Source organism: Vanessa cardui, chromosome 7, assembly GCF_905220365.1.
Source record: "Vanessa cardui chromosome 7, ilVanCard2.1, whole genome shotgun sequence".
NCBI lineage: Eukaryota > Metazoa > Arthropoda > Insecta > Lepidoptera > Nymphalidae > Vanessa > Vanessa cardui.
The window spans coordinates 13,155,489-13,176,377 of record NC_061129.1 but is presented as its reverse complement, the minus strand read 5'-3'; the positions used below and the strand labels follow the sequence as shown (position 1 = coordinate 13,176,377).

The 20,889-nt window shown below is 31.9% G+C and overlaps 1 protein-coding gene across 6 annotated transcripts in view; it reads right to left on the bottom strand.

The window, feature by feature from the left end:
- Positions 1-20,889, bottom strand: part of LOC124531035 (patronin) — a 57,517-nt gene that overhangs the window by 23,999 nt on the left and 12,629 nt on the right. For all 6 annotated transcript variants that reach the window (XM_047105446.1, XM_047105443.1, XM_047105448.1 and 3 more), the window contains exon 2: positions 10,182-10,277. In XM_047105446.1, coding sequence (XP_046961402.1) covers positions 10,182-10,277 — 96 coding nt within the window. The remainder of the gene's footprint in view (positions 1-10,181; positions 10,278-20,889) is intronic.

The following is a 20,889-nucleotide window of genomic DNA, read 5'->3' as shown; positions in this document are numbered from 1 at the left end:
CGAGCTAAAGAACACCATTGAAGCAAAGTGGTGCAATATGCTCCAAAACCGTCTTCCCAACGGGAGGGAATACCCATCAGTGAGACATTTACAGGCTGTTAAACATCAAGAAGCCCTGCGACTTGGTAGAGGAAAACTAAAAACAGCTACAATGATCAGAAGGCACAGGAGCGTTCGAATGGGTAGAAATTAGGGAAGGCATATGTGTATAATTGGATGGATAGAACAGGAAATCTCCCATACATAATAATATCTAAAAATATTTACTTATTACAAATATTTATAGTAGACTTAATATATACGACAAATTTCAAAAGTAAATACAGAAGTTCCAACAGTATTTATATAAAAGCCCACATAAAAATAACGAAGGATGTTTTCAATTTGTAGCAGAGGTAAAGAATGTGTGTGGATAATATAGAGGTCACACTTCGTATTGAATATAAACGAGTTTACGAACAACAAAACGTTTAACTGGTTCCGTAATTGTACCTGTAACGCATTAACTGCTTATACATTTATCGTACATCATTGCATTCGTTATGCGCGATTTTGAGAATTTAGCATCGGTATGTTGCGACCGTGATAAAAATGTATAATGGCGTGATAATTCTACAGGGTGTGACTTGACATTGCGTCACAGACTTAGAAGCGTTGGCCAACCTCATTGAGACGGGTGTGGTCGAACTTGTGACGTCATTTGTAACAACAAACACGGTTTTCATTTAAATAACAACCTTTTCAATTATAACGCGACTAAATTAAAAAACATGCTTGCAGCTACTAAGCACCTTGTCACTAATCCTCATTTATTTTCAAATAAAAATAATGGTAATGTCGATAAAAAAAATAAAACAAAAGACATGTATTATGTTACAACATCAAATTATCATATCATTGACCATGAAACTCTAAACTCTCGTGTGAAAATTGGTCATTGGCCATAAAACTCGACCTCGCTAGCTCTCACTTTTGCTTCGATATTCGATTAGTTTACTCATTTGAAAATATTTATGCAATCGCCGTATGGGCACAGCATGCATACCGCAAACGAACCACGCCGAATATATTATATTAATTTCATTCACGCTAATGTTTTAATCGTAATCGTTATCAACCGCTAACACGCAAATGATTATTAATTCAGGCTAACGCGTTTCGATATCTTATTGAGTGTACATTGTTCAGTGTTACTTGAATGGTAATATTTACTTCTAGTAGTCGTCTGCGGCTTCGGTCGCATTTAATGGTATTAGTTGTCATGCGTCAGGCAAAAAAGTAGCCTATGTCCTTTCTTTCTAAATTTGACATTTAGAATGTTTTTTTTTTTTTTAATAAACTGTGGCTTGAACTGAGCTACTCATTAGAGAAGCATAATAGCTATTTTTACTTATCTAATTCGATCCAGTGGAATTCTTATTTACCACATTATATATTACACTCCATTCAAGATTTATAAAATCAGGCTTTTAAACTAGTAATAATTCTTCTTAATATCACTTAGATTAGTTTAACCATTTAGCGGCAAAAACATAAGAAAAACACTTACTTTAAAATTTATCATCATAGATTTATTGTATTTAAATGATTTTTCTTACTAAACATCAATTTAAATATCAATAATGAATATACATAATCTAAATTGTTTAGACATTTAACCTAAAAAAATTAAATGCCGTTGTAACTCAAAGCATATCTGCATCTCGTAATTATTACATTTATTATATTTGTAATCTTTTTTCAAGCAAACGAATCTTACCACGGTCGTTGAACCTCAAAAATTAATTACCGACGCGACTCAGTTAAAATACCTAGAACGTAATTTACAATAATAGCTCTATTCTCGTCGACAACAGCAATCAATCTTCACAAGCGGTAGCTTATTTGTGTTTTCAAAATAAATAAAAACTTAACTTCCGAACTATTTATACGTAAGTGTTGAGTTTTATCGAAACTATTGTTTTCGAAGAATGAGAATATTATTAAAATCTTATATGCAATCAATCAGACCCACGATTTAAAAAAAATACTTTTGTTTGAAAATAGAATGTATATTGTAATGACTTTTCGGATTGTACAGACAATCGTATAACTATCACAGCACATCGTTAGTTATATACCACGTAAACGACTATCGCTGTATCTTTCTAATTAAGATTAAGAACTTTATTGAATCGAACGTTAAAAATAAACCTTTAGTATATTTTAATCCGCCTAACAACAAACCGTTATATGTCGAAAACCTTGCCAGTCTATTATACATATTTTAATTGGTTTGTTGCATGCCAAAAATAATTAAGCGACATGAGTTCAACAGCAGAATGGTGTGTTCGCGACAAAAATGCAAAACGACGACAAATGGCAAGGCGGCAGCTGTGGGCTACGGGTCAAGGAGAGAGGTGTCGACATTACTATTTGGCATGATCATCTGCTGCATTTGAGGTGTCTTTAAATGATCAATTTTATATATTTATAATAGATATCTACATATATTATTAATCATTACATAATATAAAAACAAAGTCGCCTAACGCTTCCTGTACCTGAGAATGCTGTGATCTTTAAAATTACACAACGAATTTTGATGCGGTTTTTTTCAATACAAATATTGATTCAACAGGAAACTTTGTATGTATAATACATGCACACTATTGTAGAGATACCGGGATAATTTTAGAGGTTTTTTAAAGTGATTTCGTAAATAAACACATTTTTTGCCTTTACATTGTGAACGCTAACTAGTAGATTATGTAATATTTACTAACGAAGTCACCTAGGTTAAAATTTGAATTAAGAAGACAGCTGACCTAATAGATAGAACGCTTAGAGCAGTTTTTTATCACTGGTAAGACTTAGTGCCGACATGTCTGAGTGGGTTCGACCTAATCACCATTTATTCCAAGCCGTCAAAGAGCAATACTTCTCGTGTATTGTTTAGATTTGTAGGGTGAGAAACCAATGTACTATCAGGCATAGCATAGTATTCCGTGTTTTACGATAATGAATGCTTAAACAATAACTCATTTCCTTTCCTTCAAGCTAAATTGAAAAAAGAATATGTTCCAAACATAAATTAAAAATGAATTTATTGAATGAATGATTTCAATTGGTAATAAATAATTTGGATAAACTTCGCCAGTATTAGAAACATGACCAAAACCAATAGGTGACAATTAAGATGAATAATATAATGAATCAGAAATAAGTAAAAAAAAACGAGTACCGATAAGTGAAGCGGTTGACTCAATCTGAACAGCAATGTACTGTTGACTCACTTAAAAATATAACTGTTGTTATTGATCGTGAGAATCACTGTGATGAACGGATTATTGTGTGTATTATTCTTTGTTTTATATATTATGTAAAATAAACAGTTTAAAAATTCACGCCTAAAACTCGTAAAACGGTAACAAATGTACAAATATTTTTTATGATCTGTTGATCTGAAAAAAAAAGATAATGTCTTTCATTTATGACATTTTGATTTTGCAGGTTATGTACACTTTTCTGGGATAAAAAGTAATATGTATACTGTTCTAGAGTTGAATGCATATCTGCGCCAATTTTCATTCAGATCCGTTCAGCCGTTCTGGCGTGATTGAGTAACAAACCATCCATCTACCTAAACTTTCACATTTATAATCTTAGTAAGATCAAACTGATTTATAAACATTGTTTAAAAATGATTAGTCAAATAATTATATCGTAGAACTTGTAATCATTATCATTTTGATTATCAGAAGACATAGTAACAAGTCATTATCCCTTAAACATTTAATAGGTTAAACCGTTAATCAAGAAAAATAAACATTATGCATACCAATTCATGTTTTACAGGCTTTCAACGGCGTATATTTAGATCAAACTTAAATTCGAACATTTGAAACGACATCGACGAGAACAAAAGATCGCCGTTTCCCGAAGACGGAAATGGCACTGACTATTTTTACGGAACGCTAGTTCTATATTTGTTCTGTTTGAACATCTACCTGCACACCATTCTCGACCTTATGAGCTCGATGCAATCAAGAAACGAGAGTTGAAAATTATCCAAAGCTAATTTATAGATAAATAATTCTATATAAGTCGTGGTCATTGTATTTCTTTGCAGCGTATAAAAACAAAGTGAAGTTCCGTTTTAAAGATCAACACATAAATAAAGATAAAAAAATAATTTCGAAGTTATTAAATATGACGAAAAAGATAAAAGTTTCATATTTTTATTTGCATTAATTATAAAAATGATTATAATAATTTATTATCTGCATGTAATTAAATGATTTAAATTATGAAAAATTTTACCTGCCTTCGTATTCTCATTTCTATTTAAATACAAATTCTTTTGAAATGAACTGCACATCCATTACAGGCTATTTCCATAAGCAGTCGAGAGATGTCGACGGAGCAGAACTTGGTTTAAACCCCTTATAGTTTATCAAAGGAACGTTTTTGTTTATATCCGTGAATTATTAACTCTCCAAGTGAAGATTAACTCAATTGTTACTTTTCTTGTTTATCTTACAAGTTATAAATTAGACCTTTTGGTTGTAATGTTTATTATTACTCTATATTTTTTGTAGTTTACAATTCGTACCATTATATTTACGAATTGTGAACTATCGATTTTTTGTAATAAAAAAATATAATGTGCTTCTCTTTTTTTTAATCGATTAATACGAATAATAGGAGGATCTTGTGTTTTATTTTAGAATTAATCGTAAGTATTTAATATCCTACCAAAACTCGATCATAATCGTATTACTACAATGCTCTTTTATAGACATTCTGATTACGTAACAACTTTTTATGAGTTACAGTAGCGTAGATTAAAAATACTGAAAAACTTTATACATATTCATTAAAGACAATAAATAATACGAAAAAATTTCTACTTCCATATAATATTTATAAAAATACATAATCATCAACTGTAGAATTAAAATAATTTAACGCCTAAAACTTACACACGCGTCGCTTTACGAGTTTCGTACATGACAAGCGTTAAATTAGTCCGGGCGAATCGATGTCCAAAAACCACCGGCCACTTATAAATTGCGTGGGATCGTTCACCACCACTCCCAAAAGCACGCCACCGAGACTGAACTCGCGTGCAGAGTGCTAGCCCCATATAGCTGTATGGATCAATACCGCTATAGTATTGCATGAACCTTGCGAATAACCGGCTTAGTTTCAAGGACGATACGAAGCAGATGTCTTCGAGACAAAAGTTACTTGTTTTATCTGACGCTAAAACTCTTAAGCAGGAAATCTATATTCTGTGTTTATTTGTATTTTTCTTTGTATTTAAAATAGGGAGGGGAACTGGTAAATGAGCTACCTAATGGTTTGTAGTCACCACCATTGGAGCCGTAAGAAATTTAAAACTTCGTCCTTGAATCTTCAACTACAACGTGATGCCTCTTTGTCCCTTAGTTACACTGGCTCGCTCATCCTAAAAATCTGAACCCAAAAAATGTAAGCATTGCTGCTTGGCGGTAGAATATCAGAGTAGGTTGTACCTACCCAGATAGCTTGTATAAAGCGCTATAGTGTATGAATATAATAACACTGTAAATGAATCGAATCTGTAAACCTTTGTCCTTCCCATCATTCCATAAGCCCGTGTTGGTAGCACGCAAATTACCCAATGGTTTTTAATCTCAGCAAGGTACCTACAGCTTTTAAACTGGGTCAGCATTTTATGCTGAACAACAGTTTTTTTCTATATAAAAGGTAAACGAGGAAATAATTATGTGGTCTTATTGTAAGTCACCTTTGACCTCAGCATAAAATGTCACACGAGGTCTTGATGGATTTATCTGGTGTCTGTAATTACGGTGTATAAAATCGAAAACAGTATACTAAGAATTACTATTTAGTAGAAAGGTATACATAAGGTATACATATACACATTAAGGTATACATACGAAGTCGGACAAAGGTTCCATAGGAATGTGTGCTTTAACAATCGACCCACCTGTTGTTACTTTGGCTAATAACCCTTAACATTTTCTGGTACATTTAATGTCTATAATAGTGCAGTGTCCCTCAAAGTGTTAACAATTATCTATTTTTTTCCTATCTCCTATAACTCCATAAGATTCAAGATAAAGAATGCATTCTCGGTAGTAAAGAAATATCTGGAAGCTTCAGAAGTTTTTGTAGGAATTCAGTTCAGAAATAATCCTAATCAGATTACTTGAAAACGTACCAGATTAAAATAATTGTAAGAACAATCGAATATATGTAATCAATATATACATTTAATTTAGATTAAGTTATATTTTAGTTAGATTAGGTAGAATCGAGAGCTCATCGCAAACATTATAAATGAATAGACACACTCCCGTTACGAAGACTCCCGTTTCAACAGAAGTTTATTTTTCTGAATAATAGTTGAAATTTCATCGGAATAGAATCGGGAACTTATTTAATATTTCGTTACATTTCCTTCGTTAAAAAATCTCAACCAATTCCCTTAATAGCCAATGCACTAGCAACCTTAGGGACTGTGACACTAAGTTCTTTTTTTGCGTAATTACACTGGTCCTCATACCTTTCGAACCGGAATACAATAATACTGGGTATTTCTACTTAGCAGTAAAATAATAAACGATGAGTAGGTGGTACTTATTCAGTCTGTATTACTGGACTGCACCGATCGTTATTTATTAGTTAGAATAGAGTTTGGCCCCAGAGGAAGCAATAGCATGTTCAAATCCCGCCTACCACTGTTGCCATACTTTGTGTTTATTATATACAAACTGTAATTTATCTTCTGTTTGACGATGAAAGATACATCGTGAGGAATGTGTCATTTACGGTTTATCCAGCATAAATCATTAACGGTTTGTTAATTTTTATAACATTATATAACATATATTTATTATTTATAACATTCAGATCTGGGTTGTAATTTTTTTATTTTAATTAAGTATATAGTTTTTGTTTTTTACATTTTTTACTACCTTTTGGTAATAGATGCTAGGTTTTTGTTTAACAAAATAAATGACTGAATGAAAATTAAAAATAATTATTTTTAAACGAACATGTGTGTCTGATAAAAGATGGCGATGAATGTTTTAATCCTGGTTCACAAGATAATATAAAACTTATTTCTCAAAACCGCTGAACCGATTTTCATAAAGTTGTTACCAATAGACAGAGTGATTTATGAGAAAATGTAAAAGGTATAACTGATAAAGTCATATAAGCTGGTTAAAATATGACCAAGATTGTTGAAGATGACACATAAAATCATGCCGAACTTTATTGACGTCCGCCTACAGTCGACGTTATACGTATTAATAATACTTCTATTTATATCATAATGAATTAATCATTTACGTAGCCTCTTATTCTACCCGTGTTAAACCGGGACAGCTAGCTATTAACTCTTTTACATTTAAACAGTTTCACAATTTCTAACCAATAGCAGTAGAACTAAAACTAATTGTAACGAACAAAAAAGACTACAGACGCACACGCGGTTATAAGTTATAATAAAATTCTGTCATCAGAAACATATAGGTATATGTAACGGATGTCTCGGTCATATTAATCGTTATCAAATATAATTATTAATGTAAAATTTAAAGAGGTAATTTACTTTTTTGTATATGTCATCGAATGGAAATTTTAATTTAACTAGCGACCCGCGCTGACGACTGATACTAAATATATGTACTAAAGAATTTGATTTTTTACAACATTACATTAGAAACTTCTAAAATGATCGGTTTCTTGACTATATTGTCCATGTATTATATACAAAAACCTGCCTCTCGAATCACTCTATTTCTAAAAAAAAAACACGTCAAAATCCATTGCGTAATTTTAAAGATCTAAGCATACATACGGACAGACAGCGGTAAGCGACTTTGTTTTTATACTATGTAATTATGATGTACAATATCAACATCATTTCATATTTAACTTGTAGTGAGACGTATACGTGATATTATCGTATCTAAAGTCGAATGAGATATTGGGTCTATAAATAAAACATTACGATATTGCTATGTACTGGTTAAGTATGTAAACATACGTTACATAAAAAGATTATTATATAACTTGACGTGTAAATAGAGTTCAAAATCGATAATATAACTTCCATAGCCTACTTACTATGTTTACACTGTGTCAGTTCAAGCAGGTATTCAGTCAGTACTCGCTCAGTACCGTACTTTTTTATTTAGTTTCAATAGGAACGTACCAATTAATTTATAATGAAAAACAAACAAGCTTTTACTTGATACTTATTTAAAAAAGGGTACTCGTTTTATGCTGTACGTGCAAATTTCAGCTGGATCGTTTGGGTCGAACTGGTTTGAAATTCAGTTCCAAGATTTGACAAGCACACTCAACATGCCAAGTTAAATAAAAGCTTGTAACAAAACACGTGTAATGTAAATATTATTGTATGCTGCGATTATATGACTGGTTAGTTATTGCACCACTAAACCGCTAACAGCTTTTTAATTATTCATAGTCATAAGTACCTTAGTGTAATTACAGGTAGCCTACCTGTCATAACATTAGTCATCAGTAATGGTAAAGACTAACCAACAGGTGAGTTAATTCTGCCTGGCCTTTTAATATAAATTTAACATAAAAGCAGGTGTGAATTTATCAAGGGGGATTGCTCAAAGGAGGCACAGTTGTGAGACTATACCAATGTCACGTATTTTATACAATTAAGAATGAGAAGGCTGCTTGAAAGGAGACATTTAAAAATAGAGTTTTTCATGTATTTTATATCTTCCTAAAAGCGTTACATCGATTTTCCCAAAGAGTATCCATTCCATGTAGTCTCTGCAGCGTAGACGTATTCGTTTCGCTTTACGATTCCGTGTCGTTCGCATCCGTTTGCTAGAGCACGTTTGACATATCCCTATAGTTATCTTGAAGTTCCCGGAAAGCGAACATTCGAGAAACAGTCTGCATGCGTCAGAATGCAACAAAATCCTCCTCTCTGAGAAGGTGTACCACGCTACTCCAATGCAGGTTCGTGGATACACGTGACTTAATTTCATACGAAATATGCAATTTCTCTAACGACAGTTGATGCATGCATGATATCAATTGTTAACACAAATTAAAGACATATCAACTCAGTGATGAATTTGAACCCGCAATCTCTCTTTAAATTTGACACGTTACAGACACTGGGCCATCATGGCTCTGCTTAGTAATAAACTTGTAAATATATTTAGGGCAACTTAATTTTTAGTCACACAATGTGTTAATGATTTTTGTTTTATTGTATCCCTTAGAGCGTTTGAAGTTCTGGTAGTTTTGAAATTCATTGAGAATATTAAACAGCTATTCATTCGAAGGCTACAACTAAACTTCCATACGAGTAATAATAATACAATAGAAATGTTACACGTGTGAATATTTAGTAGTCGGTCATTGACCCTTATGATGATGTCCTCCAGACCAATGACAGATTTTGATATTAATAGTAACACAATAATTTGATTTCTGTTTAAAATAGGGTACTTTCTTCTCTTCAAATATTTGATTAGCCTATAAACTATGAGTCGAGATGGCCCAGTGATTAGAACGCGTGCATCTTAACCGATGATTGCGGGTTCGAACCCAGGCAAGCACCGCTGATTCATGTGCTTAATTTGTCTTTATAATTCATCTCGTGCTCAGCGGTGAAGGAAAACATCGTGAGGAAACCTGCTTGTGACAAATTTCATATAAATTCTGCCACATGTGTATTCCACCAACCCGCATTTGAACAGCGTGGTGGAATATGTTCCAAACCTTCTCCTCAAAGGGAGAGGAAGCCTTTGGCCCAGCAGTGAGAATTTACAGGCTGTTGTTGTCTATTAACTATAATGTATAGTGTTCGTGAAAAAGACAGAATATCGTTATGCTATTCAGAGTGCATTGCAATTGTCAACCCAAGAAGATTACTCGAAATTAGAGACAAACATTTATTATAGGTTTATCTTTCAATACAAACGTTCTGTAAAGTATTTTACTCTACAATTGTCTCCCATCCTAAGTTACTAAAAGTTGAACAAAAAATATTTTAAGAAAACTAATGAACCACCGTTGAATACTTAAACATCTATATTTTGGTCGTAAATTTAAATATTTTATATATCAACGTTCGTCTAACAGCGTCAAAATATTTTCGCTCAATTAATGCGACATAAACTCACCTCATGATCCCTGTAGAATGGCTCCTGAAGATTCTCCGGTACCCGGTTGTTAAATGCCTTCGACAACAGCCATTTTATCGACGCTCGCTGCTTTGACTGAAACAACAAAACACATCTACTGTATAATTTTAATAAAAATAATTCTTTAATCTGTTGTTATATATTGTAAGATCTATGTATATATAATTTATAAAATACAACACAAAAAGGATTTGCTTGTCTTTTTCTAGTTCACTTTGCATTTTATACTGACTTTTGTGAATATTTAACTGTAGCTAGTGGCTATTCTCGATTTCTTTTTGCTGTGAAGTATGATTGAGGGAGAATCAACTGTGCATGTCGTTAATGTTTGCGCCATTATTAATATTCCTACTTCCTCGTGCAGTTATAATGTGAAAATTATAAGAAAAACTATATCACTGTAGCTCTAACAACATCGATTGTTCATGGACAAAATAATAAAGAGAGGCTATCTTTCGGAACTCCTTAAATCCTCAGTCGATTATGCCAGTTGTTACAGTGACTGTGGCGACGTTTCAAGTCACAAAATATTTATAATATTTTTTTTTATTGAAAACAATGATATTCTAATAAACAGATATGTTACACCCATACTAAACAACAGAAAAAAGTGTGCTGCGCCGGGGACCGTTTATTTTAGTTTATTTTGACATTTCGTTAAAAGTAAAAAGGATAGCTTGATAAAAACAATAAGTAAAAGGGATAACTAGGTGTTTTAATTACGCAAAACGTATTAGTACGTAATTATGATGTATTATAATGTATTACTACTTACAACAACTAAAGGCAAACGTCCCAATTAGGACGTTTTCTAGTCTTCACTTTTTGCGCGTTAATAACATAACTGTTTACTACAACATCATTGATTAAAAATAATAAAACATAACGTTATATTGATAGATGACCGATGGTGGTACCATTTGACTATTCAGGACTCTGCGATATTCAATAGCTTTTGGGAATAAAAAGGACATATTTTTTTTTTATTTTAATGTAATGATTAAGTACCGATCGTTACTGAGCAGTAAGTTTACTCGCGTTTCAGACATAGGTTTATTTTAGACGAAGGTTATGTGACAAGTTGATAGTGATTGGAACGGCTATCATTGGTGACAATTTGTTATTGAGGGCTGTATGGTAACGTCCGCTTATTGTGCACGAATTGATCACTTGATGGACCTTAATTGAATGCGTGTGTCAGTTATATGTATCGTATATCTTTCTTATCATTGTAAGAGCCCCATCAGACTAGACTGTTGTTTACCTATAGTTCCAAAGGTTATTTAATTACCAGTAATACCTATACATATAAGTGCGCGTAAGCAAAGATTCTAGGTGGGCCAGCATGTGCAAAGTAATCCACTGCTTAAACATATAGATAAAGCACATAAATAAACGAATACTAAATTTTTATCAATGACGTAAGTTTTTTCCTTATTTATAGGTAATTGCGTCGAATTCAGTTTTTTAAGATTTTCATCAATAAACAAAAGTATATATTGGTACGTATCGTACAAAGATACTGAGAATTCGTATATAATATCGGTGTTGTCATCTGTATAAGAGTAATTGAAAGCCTTATATGTGAATTTAAAGACTTTTGAATATTGAATAGTATCTTAAAATACAATACATATATAAGTTTATAGTCATCAACTGAAGTAGAACAGTCGGTGACAAAAAGGTCAGCAGATATGTACGGCACATTAAGTATGAATTGAATGGCTGATTTCACCCGTAGACAATACAACATTAATTTGCACAAGAATCTTTTATTTATTTATTTTTGCAAGGCAGATTGCAAATAAGCCACCTGATGGCTACTGGCCACTTGTCATACTATTATGACACACATATACATTCATAATAGTATCTTAAGGGCTTATATCCCTTACTGTTACCTAAGGATACAGTTATAATGTTTGAAGAAAAGTGGCATTAATATGTAACCATCAATAAGTAAAGTAATAATATATGGAATGATCTAGGCTAGATTAACTCGCTATAGGATTTGGAAAGTTATATTTGAAGAACTAATCTGAAATCGTAGAGTAGAACAACGACACGAACGAACAACGCCGAAAAGAAGATAAATGACAAAAAGTATACGATGACCGAATGAATGATGAATATAGAATTTAGCTTTTGGCTGATGATGCGAAATTACACAAACAATATGATATCTGACTTTGTGTGTTTCTTAATATAGTGATTTATTCATTTCACACTAGTCCTCTACCTACAATAGATATAGACTATATTTCAAATAGGGACTGGTCTGAGTTCGCATAGGCCGTCACGTAGATAGGTTGTTACTGACTTTTCAATTAAAGTAATGGCCATACAACGTATTCAATGCACTTTAATTTGTTATTATATATTGTAAGATCTATGTATATAATCCTCTAGTAATAAAAACTGCATCAATATTAAATATTTCATATAAACTATTCGAATACATACACATCGAGGTACTACTGTTGATTGTATATAATTACATACCTACAAGGCTTGATAATTTCGAGGCACAACTTCGATTGCGCTTAACGAATAATGAGCCTCTGTCACTAGTGAAAGTAATACTTTCATTTAACTTTATTAATAAAAACCCATTATAAAATTAATTTTCCCCCTAATTATAAAGTTAACAACTTTAAAATCCTATTAGCCAATAAATCATTTACGGAAGTGCCAAAATATCCATACTAATATTATAAATTCGAAAGTTTTTATTTATTGATGTTTCTTACTCTTTCACGAAAATACTACTACATGATTTTTTATGAATCATTACAATAATGTAGCTTATACATCAGAATAACACATAGCCTTAAATTTATAAAGATACTAGTAGTACATGTTAGGCAAAAAAGTAGCCCTTTTTTAGTAGAAAGTATGTCCTTTCTTGGAATTAAATTTGCTTTATACCAAATTTCAGACAGACAGACATACAGAGCTACTTCCACATTCATAATATTAATATAGATTGTTTAAAATGAATATACTTGACGACTAACCCTTAAATCGCGAGCAAAGCCGCGACATACAACTAACATACCATATTATTGTCTTTCCTTTACTACTTGTATTTACATTGATAACAGTCATTGATGTCAAATACTCTTTCGTACGTTCCATTAGTATAATCATTTTAAAATGCATTGTTTCATAATCGCATATGACTTCGAAATCAGTCTTTCATTATCAAATAAATAGCTATTATCTGAATCATTATTTATCAATCTATGTAAATACCTAAATAATATAACCATCGACGAATCGCATATTTGAAGTTAATTAGGTATATAAAAACAACACAACAACTATTTATAACATTATGTAATTTATCAAAATTGTTGAAGAAATATAATTACAAAGTAAATGGATGTTTTTAGTTTCAAATAATCTGTTCTAATATCATGAATACGAAAGAAACTGAATGTATGTGTGACTGTTACGCTGACGGGTAAAATGCTGAAACGCTTTTGTTTTTGACGAAATTTGGTAAGAAGCAAACTTGACTTCAAGGATGCTTCGATAACTTTAGACATTCTGTTCACCCTCTGACGGGGTATTGTTGGGGATAAAAGGGTCGTTAATTCACGTTCTTAAAGCGTATGAGTGACATTATACTTTTTCGATATTTTTAACAATTTTCAAAATATGATCGACAATTATTACTTATTAAAATAATAACATAATCAAAATCAAAATAAACTTTATTCAAGTGGGCTTTCACAAGCACTTTTGAATCGTCATTTAACAATTAAGTGAAGCTACTACCGGTTCGAAAAGTACATTCTACCGAGAAGAACCGGCAAGAAACTCAGTAGTTACTCTTTTTCAACATTTCAAATTTAAATAATAAAAAGTTCGTTACACTTATTTAATAATACGCAATTATTCATCGTTATTATTATAATTGTAAAAAGTTATACCTATACATAATTTAGCTTTGTTTTAATTAAATCTAAATCTAAAATATTGAAGTCATCTTTAAATTTGCTACTGTATAGATTTCGATAAGTAGTGGTAAAAAATAATAAAGAATTAGTAATTGAAATGGGCGTCAATTCAAATCAATATAAATTATATTGTTAATGCACCGAATACATGTGTATCAGTTCTATCATGCTAGATAGTAATCAAAAAATATATCAATTTATGTATCAAAATATGAATAGGCACTAATCACAAAAGCGGTAAGGTCGGACGCGTACCGTCTCATGCCAAGCGAGACAAAAATAGCTTGTAGACACTCCCGAATAGGAAACCACTTGGATGCTCTCGATCAAAGGCGAACATCATAAACAACTGACACTACAGACTATAAAATCAGATGCCGGAAGAAATCATATCGATCAAACTATTAAAAACTCTTGAGATAACAGAATTATGTTTTTTTTTTTTTTTTAATTAACAAACAGTAACGGTGTTGACTATTGGGGCCGAGAAATCTGGTACAATTTTTCTATTCAAACTTAATCGATAATAATATTTAAATTATTGTCACGCTCGGTGAAAGCTAATTTATCGTACCAAGTCCTAATCTTAAGTAGCATAAATAATATTAAATATAAGTGATAATAAGTTTAAACAATACTTTTACGGAATAATTATTAAAATTTAATTGATAAATTTATAATTTGATAAGCTACCAGTAGCACTAACATCCGCGAAATATAAAATTACTAGGTTTTGTCGCAACGCGTTCATCTGATCTCAAAACAGATGACCACATTAATTAAGATATCATAGTTACAATATTACGAGTCAAACGTCCTATAGCTGTGCGTTGACAGTACGTCTAAACATTCATTACCTTTAAATACAAAGATACGAGCTGAGATGGCCCAGTGGTTAGAACGCGTGCATCTTAACCGATGATTGTGGGTTCAAACCCAGGCATGCACTTATGTGCTTAATTTGTGTTTATAATTCATCTCGTGCTGGGCGGTGAAGGAAAATATAATGAAGCAACCTGCATGTGTCTAATTTCATTAAAATTCTGTCACACGTGCATTTCACCAATCCGCATTGGAATCGCTTGGTGGAATATGTTCCAAACCCTCTCCTTAATGGAAGAGGAGAACTTATCTCAGCAGTGGAAAATTTACAGGCTGTTACTTTACTTTTTTACTTACTTTTACAAAGATACGAATAAAAAAATAAACTATTGCCTGTCTCATTTTAATTTTAATGATTTCAATTATTTTTTATCATGTAGTGAAGTAAATATCACTTAAAAGAAATGAATCTCGATAACTTTCAACCCGCGTGTTATAACATATGAGAAGTAGAGCGTTTAGGCCACTCTCTACACCGAATTCGTACTAGTTAATTGCTTGATAATTAGCGGCATATCCAACACTCGAATTTCACTCTCTCACTTAAATGTCAATAAAATATCCAATGAGAAAATTATTGAAAAGATAATCTTAATTTTCTTTTTAATAAATAGCATTAATTTTTATTGATAACATTATTCTACATTATAATAAACAAATCCATAAACTTTGTTGTAGTATTCTACGTAGACCACTGGTCTGAAAAGATAATTTCTTTGTATATCTATCCTTCAATATAAGCGTTTTATGTGTACTTTAATGCTACCCATATGATATCGTCCCGGCCTTTTAAGAGTAGCTTATTACTTAATTAAAAACCAACTCTCTTATAGAAACAAGTAAATGCAAAAAAATTACCAATTTGGAAAGATATTCATTATTTATAATTTCTATAGCAATATTTAATACAATAACAATTATATTGCGTTCATCAATGATTTGTCCGCATAAACTTACTTATGTACAAAATGAAAATAAAACAAAGAATGAAACTGTAGCGTTTTCACCAACGTTCGGTCATTTAAATAAAAGAACATCTGCTGTAAATCTATTTAAGCCAAAACCCGTGGGGGGTGACAAAAGTCTGTGTGCATCAAAACCACTGCAAAACATACTATTGTTCCTTAGCTGAAACAAAAGACTTGCACTGACCAACGAACAAAGAATATACACAACCGCTTGCGATGGTATCAAATAACTTCACCATATAAAGAAAACCGTTTCCTGCATTAAGTGACCTAACATATACAGACATATTGAATTTAATATCTTAATATGGTATTTTATTTACGCAGGAATTAGACGGATGAATTGTGACTGACGTTATTACTAATGTAATCAAACAATTAAGCCTATATACCCGTTTGTAATTCTACTCATCGCTAAGTCGACGACAATTGGATATATACTGATCTATAAATAATGTAGGACGTATAAACTAACTGAATAGACATTTTATATTTAAAAATATTAATCATTTTATAACACCAATTATAACAATCCAAGCTTTTAATAATTAATAATTTAACAATGTTTGCACAATCAAGGCTGTATGTTGGTGCTACAAAGCCGTCATTAGTAAGCGCCAATCCATTGGTAATTCAATTTATACAATATACTTTATATATAATCGACTGATTGCAACGGGGAAAGACGTTTTCGAATAAAATTTGAAAATATATCAAAAGAAAAAATAAACGCGTCAAATATATCACAAGACGAACCTCCTTATTTTAAGGTTAAAAATACAATTTCAATGACATAATGAAGTTTGCATAGTTCCTAGTACACGTAATAATCAATTTCTTACACTATCAATATGTCCCTTTCAGGAAATGTAAGATGCTGTTACCCATCATCATCTTACCCTTATCCGAAATCTACTAGGGGTCGACGCAGCAAGTCTTCTTCCATACTTCTCTGTAGGACGTCATCTCACAAGTAACATTATTTCTAATCTGATGATTACCGATATGATCGTCCTCAACCTCTATATCTATCCAAGATGCTGTTACCCATTCCTGTAATTAGACTGGCTCACAATCGGTGAGTGGGTGTTACTCACTCGTACGGACCTTTATTAAACCCTACTACCGGTAACTAAATCCAATCTATGCGAACGTAATTGCAGGCCAAGCTTTAGTTAAATATAATTCGCTACGATACAAAAAAGGATAATCATAATCCACAAAAAGGTCATGGATCCCGAGACAATCGAGTCCAGAAGTCATTATCGGCAATTCGGATCGTTCGGAGCAGTCGATGCGTGGAAGTGGAAAGGTGCGTTGCCACCTGCAGCCCACGCGAGCGCTGAGGTCGTGCGCCCACGCCGCCCCCAGACACGTCTTGATACAAATTACTTGTGCAACTTAAGAGAGATGCTTTTACTTCCTGAATAAACCAAACTGCGGGAACCAAATAAGTTACTTAACTAAGTTTAATTTTTACTATCAAAACATATTATTCTTGACGTATCCATCATACATTTTACAAGTGAAGTCTTTTCTAAATTAATCGTCTGAAGCAGTAAGACTTAACTACAAAAGCATCAAATCAAAGGTCATTTAAATTTTCAAGAATTGATGAGTAGACGACAAATCATATTTTGGGTGTACCATATGTGTGTGTGCGTGTGAATATATTTAAATAAATTAGGTATCGTTATACTACCTAGCGTTATAAAATAGTATGAATTTTTAAATTAATTTATGTGTCACTAATGTGGTTAGTAAAAAAATCACATTTAATAAAAAGTGAAAGTAACGCAGAAGCCGGTAATCGAATGTAAGAAAAGGAAAGAAAGTAATCAGAGATTTAAATTAAAACACTTATAAAAAAAAAGTATTGTGTAAGTGAATATAATTATAATAAACATTAAGAATACCCACGATATTTAATCATCACCAGTAATATTTTTTTATTTAAAGCTGTAACATACTATATGTTACGTATGCTTATTACTTTAAGCAACGTCATTGAATAAATAAAAGTAGCAAAATTATTTTAAACAAGTTTTTGCCCATCAATGTTTTTTGTATCGATGACCAAACAAAAGTAAATATCGATTAATTGTGACCTTGAAATCGTGCTCTTGGAAGATGCGTCTGAACTAAAAAAACTGAAGTTCAAAATCTCTATCAGGTTTATAAATCTGGACAAAAAATACAATACGTGCAAGTTACGTTTCGCCCCATATATGGCAGACGAGACAGCGCCGATACAGCGAAAAAGATCTCTACTTGATCTTCGACATCACGATTCACTCTCATAATTCAAAACACGTCCAATTTAAACGTAACCTGCAAGTTTGATTGGGATTTTGCTGCAGAACAATTTTCTTTTCGGATAAGAGAACAATGAGATATGATGAAAGAAATTTTTATACTTCACAACGTCTACTTGCGTGTTAAAAATGTTTTGAAGTAGGTAGCTGAAATAACTTGAATTTGATCATTATTAAAAAGCAAACCACATAAAATTCAAGGCCAGATCTGCAAAATCCAAGCAAACCTAACAACTTTCGCAGTTAGTGGAACTAATGATAGTACAATTAACTCAACAATGCAGGAAGTGAGATGATTAGTTTCAACCTGAGTCATTCGAAGACCGTAAACCTCAATTTATCCAAAACGAGTTTTAAATTTAGCATATTATGACAAAATACACTGACATCGCATTTAATTATCAGAGTTAATGAATTCAAATAACATATACAAACAAATTGAATTGAAAAACGTCAACGTAACAGAAACGATGAAGTCATAACAAACTACAACTATAAATATCAAACCCACGCAGACTCGAAAGATCACTTTTATGGTACTGTAAATTTAAACTCAGACTCGTCGCATACCTTTAATGTAAAAATAGGCTTTCATTTTATAATTGATTTAAAAGCTTTAGAAAGAACATCAATACGGTCTACATTAAAAATTACTTGAGTTATACTTTCAATAAAATGAAATATATTTTGAAAATTTTAAATATATAATATTGATATCTGCTATCAAAGATTAAGATTGCAAATTCTGTCTTCAAAATAACACAAAATATCTGATAAGCTTATCAAGCCATGACCGATTAAAGTTTCTAGTACTTTCTCCGTTGGATTTTTAAATTTCACGTAATATAATCGATAAAACAACAGTGCCGAGCAACATGTGTATCATTAGCAGCCATTCATTTTGTTCGTTTCAGATATCTACCATCTACCGTGCGACCCAGTTGGAAGCTGTACACGATCTTGGTGAAAGTGAGAGATGATTTTTAGTCGTGCGAACGTATCGTCGGGCGACCACCAATATAAATATTTCGTAACCGCAATTATAGGTACCGCTGGGCTGCCGATCAATACGGTGGGCGAAGCTGATGGCTTGCAAACAAAAAAAAACAAACGATTACATCACAAGTAAAACGACAAACTGTATAGAAGAAATTTAATATTTTAATTTAAATATTAATTTCATCGATTGTTTATTAAGTAAGATATATGTTTTTAGACGTTAATAAAAATATTTTAGCATTCAATAAAATGGGAAGGTTATTGAGCTCAGTAATAAGTAAATATATTTGGGTCTGTTATATTACCGCAGTGTTTAATTAAATGTACTCAAAGAAACATACATTAGAGAGAAAAAAGAAATGATATTTACATTCGTGTATTCGTAATTGGTAGATGTCAAAGCAAACAGCACACCTTTCGTTTATGTAACTCGAATGACACCTGAGGCTGACGAAGTGTAAAATTACATTATCTATTTGCACTAAAATTAAAATACCTACACATTAAACAAATATATGGTATTTCAGAATAATAACATTCAATGACAATTATTTATAGCTAATAAAGTAATCTTAACTGTTAGTCCTATTAACGCGTTGGTGAATTTGGTAACCTATTTAAAAACCAACACAATTCTATAATCGCTTTACACACAAATCATATTTTTCAGACAGACAGAGGTTATCTTCAACATGATAAGGCACTATTTATTCTAAAAGTTCATTGAACGAAAACTGAATTTAATGAGAAAGTTAGTAATCTTTGGTACCCTAATATTGAACCGTTATTAGTAATTATGATGGAGCTCTTGACAACTTGCTGTAATTTTCTTTAAATAATAAGATCGACTTGGTCTAATCGACGATCATTATTTGGAGAAAGTCAATCGCTTAAAATGGAACGATGTAATAAATTTAAAGTGAGGTAAAATCAATTTTACTTGATTTTTTTCATACTTGAGGCTCTGAAGGATTTATGAAAATACGATTGAAACGGCGAGGTATCGGTATTCTGCAGAAAACCTATAAGCAATTTTGCGTCAGTTTAGTTACTTATGCATGCAGCTCGTTTTCAAGATTTCCCACGGAGGTTGCGTCGCACAATTGCCTCCGGTGCTATTTGAACATTTAATTTTACACGGAATATGGGTTTGACGAGACTTGCTCAAGAATCTTTTGCTTTCTTAGCGTGAATTTTAAAGCTTACTGCATACAAAGTTCTTAAAACTTACTGAACAAAATATTTAAAAAAATAATCTTTATATAGAATTTTTATTTAAAATATAAATCCAGTTATTACTTTGTGAGCCGTTCTTTATACACGTTTTTTTAATTTTAGTACATACATAAGCTGATCTGCATACTAAATTACAATTTCAAGGTGCGTTCAAATATTCATAGTTATTTAAATAAAAATCTTCGTAAGATTAAAAAAAAAAGAACAGCTGACAAAAAGAGGAGATAAAGTTCCTGAACTGTTTGGTCACTGTCTATTTGTAATATGCAAATTGTTAAGATTGTATGAAGTCTGAGATAAAATAGTGTGTGTGTGATTGAAC